The following is a 21,672-nucleotide window of genomic DNA, read 5'->3' on the forward strand; positions in this document are numbered from 1 at the left end:
TATATATATATATATATATATATATATATATATATATATATATATATATATATATATATATATATATATATATATATATATATATACATATATACATATATATATATACATATATATATATATATATATATATATATATATATATATATATATATATATATATATATATATATATATATATATATATATATATATATACATATATATATATATATATATATATATATATATATATATATATATATATATATATATATATATATATATATATATATATATATATATATATATATATATATATATATATATATATATATATATATATATATATATATATATATATATATATATATATATATATATATATATATATATATATATATATATATATATATATATATATATATATATATATATATATATATATATATATATATATATATATATATATATATATATATATATATATATACATATATATATATATATATATATATATATATATACATATATATATATATACATACATATATATATACATATACATATACATACATATATACATACATACATATATATATACATATACATATATATATATATATATATATATATATATATACACACACACACAAAACATAGCCTTGTTAGGGCCAAACAAACATGGAGCTCAAACTCCAGCCATCACACAAAGCCCATAAGAAGTGGGTTCCCACACAGTAGGTAGCCTGCTGCCTCCATGTAATCATCCTGTCATTGAATTTGTTCTCACTGAACTAAATAATGGAGACCACTGCACAAGCACTGCAAAAGACTTTCTATGACAACTGTCTCCCTCAGTCAGTCAGTAACAGAAGGCTTGAGTCAAGGCATCCACTTGGAATGTATAGATAGAAAAGTTTCTCAGGAGGCAGTCCCATGGTACAATAATGGTACAAACCACTAGCTAAATCCATTATAAGAATGCGTTAGGTAAATATGTACATCATGTGTTTGCACGCTCAATGCTGCAGTGAAATGCACACAAGTTAAAAGGTGATACCACAGAATTTCAGTATTCAGAATGTATACCCTATGCCTCCCACTCAATTTGTGAACTTTCACTATCAGGCCTTATTTTCCTCAGATGAATTTCCCCCTCTGAATTTGACAGAGGGAGAAATTATATTTCTACAGCATGAAACAGGTTCCCAACATTGTAACTGGAGTTGAAACTCAAGCTGTATATCTTGATTTCACAGATTTTGGGGTTTGGATTCAGGCTTGTGAAAAGGAATAGCACATGTTCACAAATATTAGTTGAACTTTCCCAGTTCAGAGGAATATTACATGCAAAGTACTGAAATATGTGGTATTTCTTTTCAAAAGATTGGCTGCAGTGGAACTTCTACATCCAGAACCTAACAGAGGAGATCATGATGGTGCCTGCACGCACACTGCATCTCTTCAGAAGGCTGCCAGAGGAGAATGTGAGAAAGAAAAAAAGGGCCTTTCAGAACTACCATACACTCTAAACTGGCTGCCATCTAATACAAATCTAATCTGCCAAAAGCTCCTTGGGTCTCACACAGAAACATCAGATTCTGACAAAATTCCTCAGTTAAAATCTGCAATGTTATTCTCAGTTTGACTTTCCCAAACGTAGTTTTTGTGAAATAGCAAAATCACAACATAAAAGACATTAAATGCCCCGAATTTGTAGCTTAACCATAATACGGCATAAAAGTTTTTCCAAATTGAAACTTGTTACATCAGCGATGCTCAGCAAATGAGACATGTGTACCACACCCCATTATACCAACATAGCACACATGTACTGTACATACCATACACATGAAAACATACACACATTCACATTCAAACAGAGCAGAATACAACGCTGCCATACTCTGGTAAGGCAAATCTGAACAGGGCAAGCTGTGATGAGTATTGTTGCGTAGCTACAGTATCTGGCAGCTATCTGGCATTAATTAACCCTTAGGTACATAGTGTTTCGGAGGGGACACAAATAGTGTTACATTGATTTCCAACAGGCAATATTATGAGAAATACCTCTCAGCTTACAGAAAAAAATAAAACCTCTCCCAAAAGCTACCTTTTACACAGACACATAAATAAAATGTGAATCTTGGCATCAACTTAAAAAACTCAACTGAAACCAAAAAAGTGGGTCTGTCTATATACGTTTTGTAAATATTGATACGTACAAAAAAGCTTATGAGCTGCAAAAATGAATGATTTTTTTTTTTTTAAAGAACACGGTGAGAGGGGGACATTTTGTTTCTTCAGATTATGTCTTTTGCTATAAAACATACCACCCCGAATAAATTTGAGCCCACATCACAAATATAGTGCACTGTGCAACTTGTAACAAAGTTTGGCCGACTCTATGAAAGATAAGGGGTAGTTGTTGTTGTAGTGTCCCTTCCTCTGATGTCCAGGTTCCACTGAGGATAGAGGATAGCAGGCACCAGTGGTTTGGGAAACAGCAAATCCTCTGTTAGTCTTGTCGCGCCTCTCCTCAAACGTCTCCTAACTCTGTTACAAAATAACACATTTGTCTTTATCCTTCGATTCTTTCTTGGCTTTGCGCTCCCCGCTAGAGGACTGTTTTCCCGGGCTGGGTGTGGCTCCGGCTGCTGCTGCCGTCCCAGTGCCGGCTGCTGCTCTGCCTGCTCCTGTACCTCCTCTGTCCGCCTCGTCTCCCTCGGCAGGCTCCTGCTGACCCTGCTGCACAACAGGACAGAAGAGCAAAAGAGAATAAAATATAAATTCATAGATATGTGTGTATTACAAGCAAAGTTATTTTTTGCTCTGAACTGGAAAAAAGTGATAATGCAAATATAAATATGGCACATTAGTTTACTTTGAGAAGTAAACTCAGTGTTTACGAAGAAATCTGGAAACCATTCAATCTTTATTTAAGATATGGTGATGTTCTTCTCATGAATTGGGTCATGTTTGAATATAAATGTAATAGCATACCTTATAAGATATAACATAGCATTGTAAGAGGTGAAAGGCAGGCTCTGTTATTTATTTAGTTTTCACTTTTAGTTAATATTTTGTATACGTTGTTCACAATCCTTTTTTTAAATATACATTATTTAGGTGTATGTAAAAAGAGAAAACAGTAGGTAGAAAGTGAGGGAAACAGGAGGGAAGGGTTTTTGTTTTCTTCTTTTTTTGCCACATTCTGATTTGTATATGCTGTTCAAAAATATATGATGGAAAAAGGCATGCATATTTGTTGGAAAAACTGATAGTAAAAAGATTCTAAAACAATAAAAACAGGACCAAAGAGAGAGCTCTGTCAGACAAGCTAACATGACCCAAAAGCTTCTTTAAAAAAGTGCAACGCCACATTGGTTCTAATAATGTCATTTATAATCAATATACTGTATATCTCACATATCTGCAACAAGGAGGTGTAATGACTATCTTAAGCGCCTAAGCAGTTCCAGGGACAATGCCTGTGCCTTGACCTCACAGTGAAGGGTGGCAGCTTTACAAGAAAAAAAGAATACTACTGTCCTTTTTCATCCTCAGTTCCTCCTTTAGAGTTCAGACTCTCGGATGCAGACATCCATCTGTTTCCAGGAGGCAACATCTTCTCTCCATGCAACATTAAATGCCCCAGATTTGTTCAAAGTCTTACTCCTCCTCCCTCTCCCACCTGCTTCTATCTTCCTCAACCCCTCCCTCCCCACCTGTGCCTGTGCTGCTGCTGCTGCTGCAGCCGCTGCCTGCTCCTGCTCTTGCTCCTGGTAGTACTGGGAGGCTCGTCGGTCCTCCTCCTCCTGAAGCTTTTTGGCCAGCTCCAGGTCACTGATGCCCTCGGGGAGTTGCTCCCACTGTAGGTCCTGGCTTTGCTGCTCTTGCTGCAGTGACAGCGCCATCAGATAGTCCTGACACACATGAGCATGCACAAAGAGAGAGAAAGACTTGATGACTTATGAGCAAAGCTGTCAATGTGATGCTTAAGTGTATACGCTGTGCTCTGCTTATGCAGCAGCTGAACTTGGTCATTCCTCAGCCTATACTGCACACAGACCAATCCACATACAAGCACAGCCGCAATCCACAACCACAGTTCCTTACTTCTTAACTGAGCCATTTGTGCCTGTCATTAATTTTCATTTGTTGTACTACCCTCATTATACCTTTTGTAGTAATTAGTTGTGGTACAGTTAACAAAACTTTTTATGCTGGTGTTATCCATTGTATTATATTATCTTCTATTATGTTATGTACTTATGTATTTGAAAGACCTAATTTCCCCTCTGGGATCATTACAAGTTTTCTCCAATGTAACTGAACTGATTATGAGTGCAGAAAATTGCCTGAACAGATTTTTCTTGTAGATAAGGAGGGCTGGGCCTGAGTAAGCAAGGAGAATAAAAAGTAATAGCCCCCATGCTCTTGTCTAGTCTGTGTGTGTGTGGGAGCAAGGCAGACAGTTTATCAGCGAGCTCTGTGTCTAGACCACTCTGGCCAACCAATGAGAAGACAGCTGTGAAACCAGTAAAAATGGCTGGGCGACATAAAGCCAATGCATTAGGGGCCAGTGTGGAGACAGTGTGGTACAGCAAAGCATGGATGAGAACGAAGGGGGGCGCCATGCATCCTGCCATGTGCTTTTCAGGCTGTCGTGTGTGTGGGGAGCTATAACACATCTATTATTTAGGAACTTCCCTTATTTTCCTTTTTGTTTTTTAGCCTGGGATGATGCACAGTTGATTTTTTAATGGTGTTTCCAGGGATTTGATGTCATGTGTTTGGTTTCTTTTTGTCTCTCCTTTCCTCCAGTGTTTCTCTAATTTCTTTAAAGTAACTTAAAATCAGGTTGCCTGAGGAAGGTACAGTGAAGACCAGTATGACTTCTGGCTTTTGTGGTACACTGATGGTGTGAAAAGCACATCATGATTAAGCACATCATGGTTTTGGAGTGGATAATTGCTGGTTCTGCTAGTCTTGCCTGCATCAGTGCTCAGACCTGGTCTATCTGATCCTGCTGGCCTCTGTACACAGTCTCTGGGTCAGACGGAGGCCGCAACCGGAACTCGGAATCACAGAAATTGCCGTCTCCGTCAACATTGTGCAGACTCTCCCAGACGACCTTCTCCTCTGTCAGGAAACCTTGGTCTGTAACCAGGAGGTACAGCTGGCCCTAAGAAACAACCACATACACATTACATACACACATCTTCTCAGTGTCACACTATATACAGAAGTACATGACCGCATGGTTTCTACTGTTAGTACACAGTCTGTGTATGGTTGTTTATCATGTGTGATTGTATGTGCATGTCCATGTAAAAGTCTGCAGCTGAGTACGTAGGCTGTCATGATGCCTTGTCTGAGGGTTGTAGGTGATACATGCAGCTTTGCTTACATTGGCAACCACAGAGTACTATTCAAAATGAAATTAAGCAGGCTCCACTTCCCCTCCTGTAGATAACAGGAAAGGTCTGTCAGAGCTGCAGTGATATGGCGAGCCAGCTGTGGGCAGGGGTTGTTAGAGATGAGATGCAGACGTGTGTGTGTGTACTAAACGGGACCTCTTAGAGGCACATCGTGATTGGTCTAATATCGTACATCTGTCACACATAAACACGTAGCTTTTATCAGTTTGAAGAACATGTTGTGGAGGGTCTGTGTAGTTGACACTTTGGGAAAATACTGAGGAGCTTTAGCGGAAATTTGCTAACAAGTAGATGATCACTTTATAACTAGTTATTTTTCTTAACCTACTGCAAATAATAATTACAAATGTTGCCTATAGCCCACAGAGAAGCATTTAATTAAAGCAAGTTTATTATGTTTACCTCATAGACAAAACATAGAGAAATCTGTTAAGGATTACAAAGGTAGTTTTATCTGTATGAACATTAGCAATGAAACGGAAAGAAATCTACCTTCATGCGGTGGAGGCTTCTGTCAAAACACCCTTTAAAATATTACATACAAAATACAGTAATTGCCCTAAAAGTTAAAGGGCTTCAAATTGCCTGTCACTGACTGAAGGGACAGTTCATTAACACATCCTGACCTATTTAAGTTGCTGCAATTTCTAAAGTAAGCTCCACGCATGACTCTCAATCTAACTCAAGCAAATAATGGCAACAGTTACAGTGAAGGTGTTGTCAGTACATCCTTTTTAGTGTTTACCTTGTATTTGATCATGGTGCTGAAGTGGTTATTCCTGAAAAAGACACAGAGCTCTCCCTCCTGTACGGTGGATGTGAGCTCACATAAGCCATGGTACGTCAGCTGGGTGGCTGTGCTGCTCAGAAACTGCTCTGCCACGATGCCTAGGCCAAGAGAAGGGGGAGGAAAAAACATACAGGAAAACAAAGACGGAGAGATTGAATTTGTGATTGATCAGTGAATGCAGAACCATGGACCCATGATGAGTCTTACTTGAACATTTTATTGTATCTTTGTTTATGCTTTTAGCCCATGTATTTTGCAGAATATACAGACAGATTTAAAACTGACTTGAAAATTGAGTGATATTATGACCATGTTAATTATGATGCTTTTATTTTGATAAGCTTCACCTGTCACTTAATAATCAATTATTTAGCTTAGGAAAGTGCAAGCATAACTTTCATTTGTTACTTGTAAATTAACTCTTTTTGATTTACAAATATTTTCATCGTTAGACCACAGACCACTGGATGAGTCATCCGCACTACAATCAACAACCAAGTGACTCCTTACTCATTCATGAACATAGGTCACTATTTGGAAAGCATGTTGGAAACCTGCTGTAATGTCTGCAGCAGCTATTTGAACCTTCTGACTCTGTGCTCCTGGAACAGGTCACAGTTACTATAGTGAACCCAATATACGCTAAGAGGCAGATCGTGAGAGACATCTGTAAGAACAGCCACAAAATCAGTGTGATACTCAAACAGACAGAGAGGCAGTCAACCCTAGAATGAGCTACAACTTTTAAAGAAAAGAAAGCTAACTATTGAATACTTATTATTAAATATTTAAGCAAATTAAAGCATGTCAACAAAAATCAAGAGATGTTGAGATGTTTAGTTTTCTTGCAAATTCATCTCTTTAAGCAGTGATGGGTAGCATCAGCATCAAACCACTTAAATCAACTCCTAAATGAATTTCTAGGCTACAAATGCAGAAATACAATAGAAAGGAGTGAATCTCCCATAACAATATCATCATCGACCGAGGCCTTGACTCAGCTGACAACTACTCAGGAAGCTCAGTGTTGAATGAGCAAATATTTTTAGTGGAGAAGTTACTGACAGCTGGTAAGAAGACTGTGAGCTGTGTGGAAGTAGGTCATTTGATGAGTAGCCACATGTATGTCCTGGTTTTATTTGAACTCGGTCTGTGGTTTTGTACAGAACGTGTTTGCACTGGAAAGCCCTGTGAACACATCTTATGTAATGAATGTGCCACGGAATTAATGTTGTACTTGTGCCGCTAGATATGAAACAAAGAAGACGGTGGTGGTCAACTTCAACATGTAAACATAAAATTGAAAAAAAAGGAACGACTTTTGTTTCTTTTTCTCCAGCTCCAAGTCCGAAGAACGTAAGAAGAGATCAGGGAGGAGACAGGAGTGGAGTCAGGCAGGTCAGAAAGTAGAGAGAGTGAAGAGAAGGCACTCACCTTCCCCTGCCAGCTCGCTGTTGTCTGACTGTTTGCAGGATATTATCTTCTCTACCAGCTGGTTGTAGCTGCAGTTGCCCACTGCTTTGACAATGTCATGCATCTGCAAACAAAGATAAAAAATGTGGGAAAGAACATTCACCAAGCTTTGCTGCTGTTTTACTAAAAGCCGCAGTAGATTTATAAAAATTGTGTAATAGAGAGAACAATTCTGGTGATAAGGGGTTCATACCGAAACTACTATCGCTGTGTAAGCTTGATTCCTTTTTGGTACTGACCGCTGGTACATTTACCCGTTAATTATCTTTATTTAGGGTGGTGTGAACGCTGTCATTTGAACACCTAAAAAGGAGGTGATTTGCTTCCAAGAGAACTCTGGAGCTGTTAGTTTGTGGTGGGAATGCAAACCGGACCAACCACAGGATTGTGTAGTAGTAATTATTAGTATGAATTTAAAAGCTAAACTACTATTAACACATCTGCTGATTGTGGGAACTGTGAAGGAAGTGCTCTCCCGTATAATCATCCAAAATCATTTGGTAACCATGATAACATGTATGCTTGCAGTTAAGTGGGCAAAATGTAGGGACTATTTTACAGCACCTACTGTATCCAGCTCATATGGTACAAGACGCCAATCATGGCTAATAATGTTCATAACCACCTATTTATTCTGGAGCTCTTTGTGACACTGGAGAAAATAAGGTGCAATAGAGTTCAGTAAAGCTCAGTCACCAGAATAAACTGTGCTTTGGCTTTTTCCCTGTGGGTTCATGTAGCACTGATGATGCTGGATGACAGTCACCAAACCTTTCTAAGAAAGAGTTACCTGTCAGTGCATATGCCTTCATGATTACACCTCTTGGTTTGTTTGTAATAAGTTAGGGTTAATATGAAACAGACAAAAAACTAGAGGGCAACAATGAACTGAACTACGGGTGTTAAAGCGACCTCAGACAAAGGCAAGAACTGGCAGTTAGAGTATTTCATAATTCGTAGTGAATTCGAAAGAGATGTGTTGTGGACGAACAGTAGGACAATAAAACAAGTTGGTTTCAGGGAAGTAAAGACGAACAGCAGTGATGAGTAGGGTTCATCTCACCTGGGGGTCAACCAGCCAGCCGTGGTAGAGAGGGATGTCCAGCAAATCAAACACAATGCATTCTGGGGTGTACTCGAAGACTCGCACCCCTGTGAACTTCACGTTCACATCCAGACCTGTCTGCAGCTTGTGCAACACTGCCATGGCATCACTCATGTTCTAGGAGACAAGGAGAACAACGGGTCAGATTTTTGTTAAAAACTGTGTGATAACAATGGAACAGTTGTAAACATTATACAGACCCAAAAGCTGTGTCAAATCCAGCTGTTTTCATGTTCTGTAAGCTGTCGTTATCTCTTACATTATTCCTGGTTGTCTGCACACAGTCAGCATAGCTCGAGCTATCAGGGATTGATTGAACTCCCATTTATTCCTGTACAATACAAAAACTGCCTCCATACACTCTTTGGTTTTGTTAAATATTTCTGCTTTATAGTTACTTCACTGTGACTAAGTTGAGTGTTTTCATGTTTACTGCACTTACTGGGTTTTGCTCTGCTTATTGTCAATCAACGTACAACCACACGAAGATCTCTGGAAATCTCTGCCAGGAAACCATTTGATATTACATTTCCGTGTAAGCTCTCAGGCTCATCATTGTGAGACATGATATTTCCCTTTGATAATATTACCAAGAGGTGGACAAAATATCAGGAACACTTGACAATTTAATGCAATCCAATAGCCCTGCAATAAGCCCTACCTTTGTTTGATTTTTGGGGCATTTTTGCCTTTATTTTTGATAGTGGACAGTTGAGACATGACAGGAAATGAGGGGGGAGAAAGAGGAGAGATGACATGCAACAAAATGGTAATTAATTAAGGCTTCAGCGGCAAAATAAGTGATGTAAATATTGTGTGAGCACCTGGCTCTTTCCGTAAATGTGCAGTCATGTCCGAATGTAGCCATAAGGAACATTAACATAACATTAACATATCACTTTGACAGACAGATGAAGCCAGCATTGTATTCAATGTCTGAAAAGGGCTAAAGAACCTCAGCAGGACTCAAACAGGGGACGCTGTAACTACATGGTCAGCAACCCTTAGCCCACCAGGTCACCCCTAAAATGTTCAAATTTTCAGTACAGTCATGTCAGACAGATGATTCAAGTCTGTGGCCATTTTTAAGGGTGTAGTCTGTTAACTTAGATTGTATTATATTGTAAGTTGTTCCACAGAAATCAGTGCCCATTTTTAATACTTTCTCAAGGCTCAAACATTAAGGTGCAGAATTATTCCACATTGTAACAAACCACTACAGAGTTCATCCTACAGCTGAGAACGAGATCTCACTTATTTCTCTAGCATAGGCCATAATTAGTTAAGATGATCAGTAGACCTTCCTAACAGAACAATTATAAATTCAGGTAAAAATGGATGAGTAACATTTTTTTTGTTAGGTTACAAAATGTCAACTTTAAATTACTTTAACTCTGTTAACTTGTCATGTATTTATGTCCAGATGATGGGAAATGACTCACTGTAGCAGAAGGTATGCATTGACGTCACTTTTTCACGATACCTCCCCCCCTCACTATGAACAGATTGAGCTGTGATACCAGGAGGAAAACACAAAAATCTTGAAAAAGCAAAGGCCATCAGAAACTACAATGCCCAACGCTATGTACCGGACAATCAGTGGTCTGTGGACACTGAAATGTAGACAGAAATCAAGCTTGCTGATGTATATACAGTATGTAGCTTCACACCAGGGAAGTAACGTCACACAAAACAAAGCTGGAAGGCATAAAGATACATTTACTGAGTAAAACCCAGAACACCCACAAACCCAGAACACAAAATGGTGTTTAAAAAAAAAGAAAGAGAGATGTTCTCGGTTTATTTCAGCAAAATAATCCTGGAAAGCCCTTGGAGACAGATCCCAGCAGCAGCCTGGTCAAAATGGCCGACAGCTTCGAATGATTTTCTGCTTCTGAATGGACATGTTTTAATGTTGTTATATGCTTCATCTAGAAAACTGTGTGCTTGCTTTGTTAATGTTACACAGACCCAGTATTGCTTCACCTTGCTTCACTCCTCTTTGGCCTTCAGCAGTCTGTAAGAACTTCTGCCTGAATTCTTTCTAAATCTGTGCAGCCAATTCCACACAGCTCTTTACCATCTTACCAGTGTTTTCTACGTGTTTTACACATATGAATGCATAGTGGCAGACGCTGACTGTTGCAATTGTGATTTTTCTAAAACATTATACAATTCACAGAAATATCCTTCTTTGGGTTTTTCTTTTTTAAAGCAGATTTTATGCTTTAGTTTCATTAAAAGTTTCATTAAAATAAATCTACCACTTGGTTCCTGTGGGTTTTAATTGGATTTGTCTTCTCCGGTATTCTTGTGGCCCAAACAGAACTGAGAAAAGTACCACTCCATGCTGCTTGTTACACTGATAAGAAACCATCAGAACTTTGTTGTGAGGTAGTACAATCAGAACTAGCTAATATTCAACTGGACATTAATTGTAAAGTTGGTGGTTTGATCTTCCGTTCACATGCTTCCAATGTGATAGTGACACAAAAACAGGATTTTTAGTTTATATCTAACATAGGTAATAAAGATCAGCACACTTTGCTTTGTCTGCTTTTGCACTTAGTGTTGGCTTTGCTTAGCAAATTAATTGATTCTGTTATTAATGTGCTTGCATACATATCATGAATGTGCTTGCATACATGTTGCTGGCAGCACTGTTCTAAAAGTCAAATAATTTGAAGAGGAAAAGGTTTTAAAGGCTGCCAAAAACATAAATATGTAGAAAGAAATTCCTTTATTTCTGTTCAGTGTCTGAACAGTTAAAGAGAATCAACTATGACTACCATTCATCCTTTAATTATGAATGAGGATTTTATCAGCAGACCAACCTTTTACTGCACTGTGTGAACATTAGAGCAAATACTTTACATACACATCACATCATATGTATGCCATATATGTCACATCTATGCACCCACACACCTAATGAAACAGACTAATTCTTGCATTCAGCTTCAGAGCAAATGTTTCCCAGCTGGCTCTAAACCTCTGCTGCCATTTCACTCTGAGATCAAGATAAGCCTTGCAGCTGAGCCCTACAACTCTATTATGAGTGGGTAGTTGTAAGTAATTTCCATTTGATTTCAACTCTTTCACAATAAACTACTACAGATGGTAGAGATACAAGAAAAATTACCGGAAAGCAAAGTCAATTATTTTACACATACCAGAACAATAAACCTGAGTCTGCAAACTGCAGATTTATTTGCAGTTTACCGGCTTCGAAAGAGGGCTGGATGATAATTTGATTTCACTGTTTATCGACTTTCAGTTGTATCGTATTGTCATGATGTCATCATATTGTCTCATCATTTTAATTCTGTAGTCCAAAATAATGATCCCAAGTAAAATGTAAATAAAACCTTACAGAATGAGTTATAGAAGAGTTTATTTTATAAGTGTGAAGAGTTTTGTCTGGTGTAAACAGTTCATTGCACTACACAACACTTAGGTTATTTCATATGTTTTTCATACATTTGCCATATTGCGATATTGTCATCATTAACATACTCTGATTGATGTCATGATGTTAATTTCAACTGCAGTGTATCGACCAGCTCGCTTTGACACGCTATTGGTCAAGTGGTCAAAAAAGCATCACTATTGTGAATGTGAATCCTTATTTATATAAGTGAACTGTCTCAAAGGCTTCTAACTGAATCAACGTCTTTCATGTCCTGTGAGGAGTAAAATGACTGCAAATGTCATCAGCCGTTTTAAAATAAATTCACAGTGCAGTGTGCAGACTCTATTTTTCAGTTCGCAGTAGAGATCCTGTACGTCCCATGAGCGGTGAGCTAGTCCAGCTTTGACGCTTTGTGCGGAGGGCTGAGGTGAAAAGCCTTCAGCTGGCTTATCAGAGTGTGTGGATTTGGACGCTTATGAGCAGCAGTGATGGCAGGATTAGCAGGGCTGTGTAATGGACCACATCTCTTCACTTTAGGGCAGAGAGCTCCAACAGCAGATGAGCGCTTGGAGATCAGATGATTAACACTACATCACTCACATTCATCTCTGTTTGTGTTGGATGCATTTCCATAGTGTAACATTAGCACAGTACTCTGCTGAGGCTTTTCCATATTTTTACTTTCACTCTTCAGCGTAAGTGTCTAAGAGAAGGTCTCTCTGCTTCTCTCATTCTGTTGACTTTCACCCTAAATTTACCTAAAAACAAAATCTTGAGTAGATGTAATTTACTGGTAGTTGACAGGATATGTCATTACAGTGCCAAAATTAAGGATTTGGTTATCACAAAGCTTCCATTTCTTAACAGAGAGTCTCAGTTGATAATGCACGTATAGCAGTTAAAACATGCAGCAGAGAAATCAATATACAAAAAAGCCTCACTCTATGAAAAATTCGATAAAAGAAAGTGGCCTTGCTTCTGAAAACTGGAGAATGAGCGGTTTTCCTTATGTTGCATTTGAGTTTAAAACCAAAACTTTTCTGCCAAGCAACACAATTGAACAATAGTTTTTGTTTGAGAAATAAATACTAAGGTTGATACTGTGATCACATTTTGTTTGTTTATTTAGGGGATGCAACTGTCATATGATATTTGTCATGTGCGTGCATGTTGATGCAAACTTTATGAGTCTGTCTGCATTCATGTCTATAAAACTCTATAAAAAATATACACAGCAGATCTATGAACCCTAAAAAACAACATATTAATCACTGGGGGACAAAAGTAAACCACTAAATAATGCCATGACCTATCAGTGGGAGCTGTAAATAATCAACGGTTTACAAGACTGTAATGTCTCATAATGTGGGTCACACTTTTATGAATCTTGGCACACAGCAGCAGCTGTCACTACTCTACATTTTTGTTGGATGTATCATCAAGCTAATCTTATGTTTCTAATGTTTGTCAGCCCTCATTTACATACATAAGGAGGACAGAACACCTCTCAATATAATGTAATCCAATACAGCAACACCACTAACTACAGCCTAAAAATGAGTGCAGAGGTGAATCCACTCCTTTCTGAACATAAACTGAGTTTAAGCTTCAAGACACATTTCTTTGCATTGGAGCTATTGAAATGGATTTCATTAGGTTGCACATGTGTATCCAACTAACTGATAACCAATTCAACTCAATTCAATTTTATTTTTTTTATATAGTGCCAATTCACAACATAAGTTATTCATTGCACTTTCCTATAGAGCAGGTCTAGACCATACTCTTTATAATATTATTTATTATTATTTTTAACCCTGTGTATAGCTTAATCTCTGATCTTATAATTAGATGGATCCTGCTTGAAATAGCCTAAATCAGTGTCCAACACCACAACCTGCATGACTGATAGCACAGTCCCGTTATGTGCTTTTATGATTCCAAATTTAAAAACAAACCATTTGTCTCTGACATCACCATCAGCAATTTCTCATCATGTTTTCATCTCAGTTAATGTCTCTGCTTCCTCAATTAGAGATAGATTTATATTGAGAAGGCCTTTCATTTGATTACCAGGGTGTCTACCAAACACATATGTATGAAAAATCTGCATTAATTCATCATCAAACAGGCTAGAGTTAAGATGCTTTTGGAACCCAAAAAGGGGATTTTATCTGCCATGCTCAGAACAAAAGAAAGGTTTAAGAAGCATTTGTGAACAACGGCCATCACCGTGAATGACACCAAATGAAACCAAAAGTGGCTTCTTAAACATGACAACCCATTTCCTCCAGTCATCATGGATGAATTGCCTCATGAGAGTGCTGTTGAGCTGAGTCCACTGTGACAAAAGCAGAGCAAAACTACACTCTCACTTCCACAGCTCCTCCGAGTAAATATTTAACAATAGCTAAAGAGCAGCCGTGCAACTGCTATTTTAATCCTCATACACTCCGGTGACAGATGATGTTTTTTATGCTGAATTTATAAATAGAACTACTTCTGTTATGAACTCCTACAGCTCTTTTCAAAGTCAGGGTGGCTTCAGTTGTATCTTATTACAATCCAATAAGCAATGAAGACACATCTCTCCAAGATATAAAGAAGAGGACACCTTTAGTTTGACATGCACATAAACACTTTTCAGACTTGCTCTCGCTTAGATCCCAACTTTCAGCATCCCGGAGCCCTGCCCACTGTAGTCTCCACATACTGTGTCAACCACACCACACGGACAAGAGGACACCCGCATGCAAAAGAGCTCCCATGCCAGTGTCTAGGATTAGACTGCCATAATAACTATGCAACACAAACTCTAACCATTCCCTTACTTTAACTGTGCATGTTGAGGACACCACTGATTTATTTAAGAGGTTGAATTTCACCTCAACTTAAATTTAGAAAGACTATTGCAGTGAGCTTATTATCGTTATTTTTTCTCCTCTCTGAATGAGGGACAAGTGTGGCTTCAAATCATTCACAGATGTGCTGGTGCTCTGCCACGCCAGAGGAGGAGAGGCAGGGCCTCTCCCGCGCTGTAGGCAGGCAGTGGAGATGGGAGGAAGCAGGGGAGCTGGAGCTCCATCTCCAAGTGCCTCTCACGGTGAGCCACACACACACACACAGCCTCAGTAATAGCCGGGAGCTGAGCTCAGCCATGCGTCTCTAAGCATTCACAGCCATGTGAAACAACATAATCTGACACTCCTGACCCCTGTTGTTCCCTGGGCCTTGCAAGACACATCTTATATAACCTATAGAGCAGTGGAAAAAATTCAGTCAAAAATCAGTTTTATGTAGTTTGCAATCAACTCGATGCTTATTTCCATATTACGGAACATCTGCTGACCTTATCTGCTACCTCAGTGCAAATGTGCAAACCCGCTGTAGTGTAAGCACGCAGCTATATTGAATGTGTGTGTGGCACATCGGAGCAGTGTGCACCTCCCTTTGTATACTGCGGTGAAAATATATTACTAATGGCAGTGAGAGTGGCGGAGAAATTTTGAGTGTGTCAATGAGACAAAGTGAGAGCTCATGTTAAACTTGCACAATTATGGTTTCGACAGAGAGGAGAGAGTGAGTGAGTGAGTTCATCCCAAAAGCCCTGCGCTCCTCAAGTACCATGAACAGTCAGCAGCTTACTAATGCACAGACATACGCAAAAAACACATGCCTGTTTAATAATATTCCGCAGTGATTAGGCAGGCCTTACCTGCTCATAGTTTAGCCGCTGAGCCTCTGATATCTCTTTAGGCTTGGTTTCCAAAATGTAGTCTCCTGCAGAGTGACAGAAAGAGAGATGTTGGGAGATGTGTTGACTTATATTGTATTGTCAGAGCAAAACAAACACTACCTTGATTGGCACTAATTAGCACAATGGCTTCATGGCTTAAGTGTTTGTATAGAAGGTGACAGATGTTTCGAGATGTTTCAAACAGCCATTGGGGGTGGGGTGGGGTGGTGTTAGCACTGGCCAGCTGTTTCCAAAGAAAAGGCTGTGCCAAATATGTAGGATCAGTCGAGTCCCTGTCCACTGTGGTGTCACCTGAGAGCTCCGTCGACTTGGCTCTGTAGCAGCATGGGCTGTGGCCGACAGCACGGCCTGGCAGCTGTCTGGCTCCAGCTCTGTTCAGCCTGTTCAGCACTACAAACATGCTGCTTTCTTATCATGAACACAGCACACCACAGTGCAAGTCTTTACAAAACAGATCTAGACACTTTACAGTACATCAGGGGTAGGTGGTTATTTGACCGCGACACCTCAAGCCACACGTTTGTTTTTGTTGTAGTTTGTTTGCCTTTCTTGTGAATAGTATATTGCTTATACAATTCTTTAGTTCTGTATGTTTTTAGAAACATTTAAAGTATTTCACATGCATTGTATAGCAAAGGACGTTATGCAAATATATTCTTGTTATTGCTGCTAAAGTTTTATTGCAGTCTGCTCCTTGCTTTTGAAACTCTTGTGTAAGTATTTTTCAAAATGCTTCACAGAGAATCATTAATTTATTAGGAACTGGCGAGAGTATCCTACTGCACTGTCAACACATACTTTTCCTGAGAGTTACTCAGAGGAATGCCATCGACCTCCTGTCAACAGCTACATTAACTAAAAACAGCTACACATGGAAAACAAAACTACGCTTTCATATGTATTTTGCTCAGGCAAATAGAATGAATGGAGTGTATCTTTTAAGCTTTTATTTTGTATTTAGTGCTTTATAATTGTAATGACAGACCTAGAAAGGCACAATGATTTATCCGTGTGCATGCTGTGAGAAATGACTGTAGAATCCTAAACTAGCCGATTTATGCACAAAATACAGTTAATGTTACCATCTGACCAAAGTTTTGTTTTACTCTCTTAATTAGCACGCAAACCTATGCTTTATGAACTAAACTCAAACCGACGCCCCAATCCGGCTCATAGACTCTTTGTAGCTGTGTTCTGCAAGTTTTACGATGTGTTTTTGGACTGAACAGACTAGCCTGCTGGTTGCAGTTTTAAAACCTCTTCTGACTTGATTTCTGCGTTGTTACCCTAGATTCTTTTTTCCAGCAGCGACCAGCCAGCTGAGTGATTTTACTACAGTACGTCCACAACAGGGAAAACCCCTCACTACTCTGTACTCCAGTGAACTGTGGACTCACTCATCTCTGGTCCTCTGTAATATCTGTCTCTGTCTGCCTCTATGGGTCTGGATCACTCTCCTGCTACACTGCATACCGCTGAGCTGCTGAGTGATGACCACCACCCAACTTTAAAACACCACATCTGAACTTCATCACCCATCACCACCCTTGGTGTTTGTGTGTTATGACAAACAGTTCTGAGTTTAGGAGTTATCCAGCAGCCCCTGAACATTATACAAGATTAGGTCTGTGTGCTGTAATTACACGCAAGCACATAATGAACTCATCCTCCTAAATACCACACAAATGGGCACTTTTGGAGAAAAAAAATGCACATAGTGACAACACTGCGAAATTCCTTCAATATTTAACTGTGATTTGAAGAGATGAGAGCACTGTTTGAGCCACGGTAGCCAAAAGACACAAACAAGTTCAACAACCACAGTAAGGGGGGAAATCTACCATAAAAGAGTTCACATATAGTGCTGGGATGTGGATTATGTTAGTCTACTCATGCAAGTGGATACTGAGAACTGAGAGGAGCAACAAGCGAGGACTGGCTCTACTTCTGAAGACCCCCTGCTGTAATCAGACACTCTACTTTGATATTGTAGAGTAATTTTATTTATGGAGGGCAGGAGACAGCCAAAGAGAAGAGATACTGTAGCTCCTGTTTCCTTTGCAACAGCCGAAGATTGGAAGATGGGGGATTCCCCTGTCCTGGTCTCTTCCTCTGTTGACTCTGGAATATATATATATCCGCTCATTTGAGTGGACGTGAAACACAAGAATGTTTACTAGGCTGTTGCAACCCAGTGCCAGTAGGTTTCCAGGCTAGTATGTTTTCAAGTGTGGACTCATGGGGCAACACTTATTCAAGTTGGTGTGACTCTGTAAAAGTAGTCCAACATATTGTTATTGTAGTAAGCTACTTTATAAATGTGTGATCTTCTGCTAGTTACAGATTATAATTGGCAAGCAGAAGAGGGCCAGATTCAGTGAGGTGGCTTAATATAATCATTATTACATTTTTCTTCTTTGATCAATGATGTGGCATCAACTTGCTTTTGTGTAACAGGTTCAATAGCTACAAACACTCACCAAGATACTCCATCAGTTGCTCAGCAGTTATAATTTCCATCATAGGTGGCATCTTAACCTGCAACAGAGACAAAACTATTTACTGTTGAGAATCATGTGCTAGTTTGTAAAACACCTCATACCAACATGCACTGACATGTTGAAATAAATACATATCTAATGCTAAAATCGAGAAATCATACATGAACATGTCTTGACATAAATTAATTTTATAACAGGAAGAACTTAGTGATAGATCTGGTGTTAAATGTGTATATTTAGCCATTAGCAAAACTAAATGCTACGTAATCATATAGAATAACTGCTGATAGAGCTCGGCGCGCCTTAGAAAATACGCCTATTTGTATGTAGTTACAATCAGGTCCCTATTGTTCTATTGATCTGTGCTCATCTCAGAGCCTTTACCTTCCATGCAAGCAGAAGGACATTCATAATTGCCAGTAATGGACAGGGGCCGTTCTCGTTCTGGGTGATGATCGGCGTGTTCTCCTCCCTCCACTTGATCCACTTAATGTGGTATATGGACTGGCCGGCGGCCCGGTCCTTAGGGCACGCAGTCTTTGTCCCATCAGCCCCGTACTCGCTCTGCAGGGCCAGGGCCAGTCCTGTGTCCTCCAGCCCCTCACTGTTCAGGTCGGAGCTGGGGCACGAGTTGAGGTTGGAGAAGGACTCGAGTGAATCTATGCTTTGGGACTCTCCACCGAGGCTGGGATCGGGGTCACTCCCACTCGGCAATCCCTCCGATAAGGTGTGATCACCGGACAGCGCCGACTTGACGTTCGCGGTGATTGCATTGTCCGGACACAGACGAGTCGGTTTGGCAAGTTTTGTCGGTTCACTTTCTTCACGAACCGAAACCTCCGCCCGCACATCTGTGCTCTCCTTAGCTGGAGGTGAGCACGGCCCGTCGGGTTTGTTGTTTACTAACTTTGAGGCACCACCCTCGCTATCTTCTGCAGCAAGCACCGAGTCATGCCCCATCCCGTTACTGATCTGATCCCCGGACCCGGACCACGATCCACTCGCCTCAGTGTCGTTCTTCTTAACCTCCTGCACGGGGAGGACTTGGATCACTTCTGGCACGTCAGATTTCCCAGCACTGGAAATGACATTAACGGCGCTGGGAGCACTAACATTTGTGGTGCTGTTATTATAACTAACGTTAACCAAAGTACTGAGAGAAGCCTCACTATTCTTGCATTTCTCGGCTGTCCCTTTCACTCCGCCGACAACCGTAACATCGCCCATCTCCCCCGCGATCGTGGCACACAAAGAGCTCCCGTCAGTGTCTCGATGCAGGGTTGCATTTTTCTCCATTTCGATTTACAGACTGTCGACAGATTTTAGCTAAATTGCAGCAGCAGCTTCGGTCCCAAAGACGCCATGACAACTTTGCGAGTGACGTCATCAGAGTGAATTGCTTTCAGGCCGAGCGAGGGGGCGGTGGAAAACCAACGGCCAGGCGGTGACGCGTTTGGGTGAGCTCGTATTCTTTACCACTCAGATTAAAAATGTGTACCTGTGTTTTCATCAGACGGTGGCCATTTTATTTATTAATGGGCACCACAGAGGCAAAAGTACAGTTGAGACTGTTTTTTATCTATCTTTAAACATAATATCGCCTACGTCCTCAGCAAGGTGGCAAAATATAAAACTGTGATGTGATGTGCATGTGATATGATAGCCTACCATTCAATAACTTATCATGCCTAGGCGAGATAAGAGCGTTATTAACATATGTTTAAAAATATTTGCATTGGCTCAAACCTTTGTGGGGTGTACATATACTGTATATAAACATGGGCGACACACCGCTTCCTCAAAGTGAATATCTAGATCGCCCCCTGGTGGCTGGCTGCAGTGTCATAAACCCCGCCCCCTCCATGTGAGTGGATAGGACATGAGTCAAATTAAAACCTCAAAGTACACGTCAAATAATTTTTTCCCCCCCAAAGATGGTTTCTGTCATGTTAGGTAGTTCTTATCACACTGGTGTATGTTCAAGTGTTCATTTTTCTGATAGTTCTAATTAGTTATTTGATGCTATAAAAAGGGGGTCATGATTGACAGCTGAGCCCTGCTCGCGATTGAGTCGGCCGGGTATATGGGCGGGACCTCGATGCCGCGGATCCAACCCCAATCACTACTGCGCAGACTCTGGCGCCAAATGACGTCACCAGCGCAAGATGGCAGCTCCCGTAGACCCTATTGTAGATCTCACAAAAAGAACAAAGTTAAGGAGCTTATTTTACATCCACAGATAAAACAGACATATATAGAAAGTAACTACCACAGCTATGTTAAAATGTATACAGATGTTTCAAAGAACACAGCTAACAAAATTGGTATTTCATTCATAGTTCCAGATTTCAACATTAAAATTGGCAAACTAATCGGGGATGGAGTATCGGTGTATACAGGGAGATGCTGACAATTTTGTTGAAATGAAATAGCTGACAAGTGTGCAAAGAAAGCCACAAAAACGAATCACATTGACATTACAGTAGTCCTTAGTAAAACGGAAATGAAAACCATAGTTAAGGAGAAGTTGGAAGAAGAGAGAACAGGAAGGTGGTTAGACAACATTCAAAGTAAAGTAGGTATGATGAGGAAAACGGGGAGAACCAGGAAAGAGGAAACAATAATATCCAGGCTACGTTTTGGGCACGCAGGATTAAAAAGTACATTATATAAAATAGGAAAACATAATACAGGAAGATGTACATTCTGTGATCAAGAAGAAACTTTAGAACATGTTATGATTTACTGACCAAAATATGATGCTGAGAGAGGGGAACTGACCCTGAACCTTAAAGAAATAAAGATGAGGTTTGATTAATGAGATCTTTTACAAAGAAGTTCTAGAGAGAAGTGTTATCTATTGTTGTTTAATTATCTTAGGAGAACAAATTTGATAAAGAGAATATAGCTATGGTGTGTTTAGTTGTTTTTTTTTTATTCATCTCAGTTTATTTTCTTTTATTTAATCATTAGTGAATGTATAGTTAGAGCTCCGATTCACACTCCATTCCAGTTGGTGGCGGTAATGCACTATAACGTTAACCACCATGAAATCTTACGAAGAAGAAGAAGAAGAAGAAGAAGAAGAAGAAGGCAGCTCCCGTATCCGGGATATTTTGGCTTCATTTTTGTAGAGTGGGAAGAAGTGGAGACAACGTCGTCCATCTATATATACAGTCTATGAGGGTGTATAGCTGGCTGCATCTTC

At 39.6% G+C, this 21,672-nt stretch overlaps 1 protein-coding gene across 3 annotated transcripts; it reads right to left on the reverse strand.

Moving 5' to 3' along the window:
• Positions 1–864: 864 nt before the first annotated feature.
• mindy2 (MINDY lysine 48 deubiquitinase 2) lies at positions 865–19,883 on the reverse strand. 3 transcript variants are annotated; one of them, XM_044201107.1, is made up of 9 exons: positions 18,849–19,882; positions 18,444–18,501; positions 15,922–15,986; positions 8,753–8,911; positions 7,651–7,753; positions 6,172–6,314; positions 4,997–5,170; positions 3,711–3,908; positions 865–2,727 (listed from the first exon to the last, which is right to left on the reverse strand). In XM_044201107.1, exons 1-9 carry the CDS (start codon positions 19,758–19,760, stop codon positions 2,542–2,544), a joined length of 1,998 nt encoding a protein of 665 aa, XP_044057042.1. In that variant the 5' UTR covers positions 19,761–19,882; the 3' UTR covers positions 865–2,541. The 3 variants fall into 3 exon arrangements, with proteins under 3 accessions (XP_044057042.1, XP_044056966.1, XP_044057130.1); XM_044201031.1 differs by having other exon boundaries at positions 865–2,730; positions 18,849–19,880; XM_044201195.1 differs by lacking the exon at positions 865–2,727 and having other exon boundaries at positions 3,775–3,908; positions 4,979–5,170; positions 18,849–19,883.
• Positions 19,884–21,672: the final 1,789 nt, after the last annotated feature.

The sequence above is a fragment of the Siniperca chuatsi genome, linkage group LG1 (genome assembly GCF_020085105.1).
Source record: "Siniperca chuatsi isolate FFG_IHB_CAS linkage group LG1, ASM2008510v1, whole genome shotgun sequence".
Taxonomy (NCBI): domain Eukaryota; kingdom Metazoa; phylum Chordata; class Actinopteri; order Centrarchiformes; family Sinipercidae; genus Siniperca; species Siniperca chuatsi.

Excerpts from the sequence above, each read along its gene's own strand:
- mindy2 (XM_044201031.1), bottom strand. The coding sequence starts at position 19,760 with ATGGAGAAAAATGCAACCCTGCATCGAGACACTGACGGGAGCTCTTTG. Across the intron at positions 15,987-18,443 it reads GCAACTGATGGAGTATCTTG|GAGACTACATTTTGGAAACC; the intron begins GTGAGTGTTTGT and ends GTCACTCTGCAG. Across the intron at positions 2,731-3,710 it reads CAGCAGCAGCACAGGCACAG|CAGGGTCAGCAGGAGCCTGC; the intron begins GTGGGGAGGGAG and ends CCTGTTGTGCAG.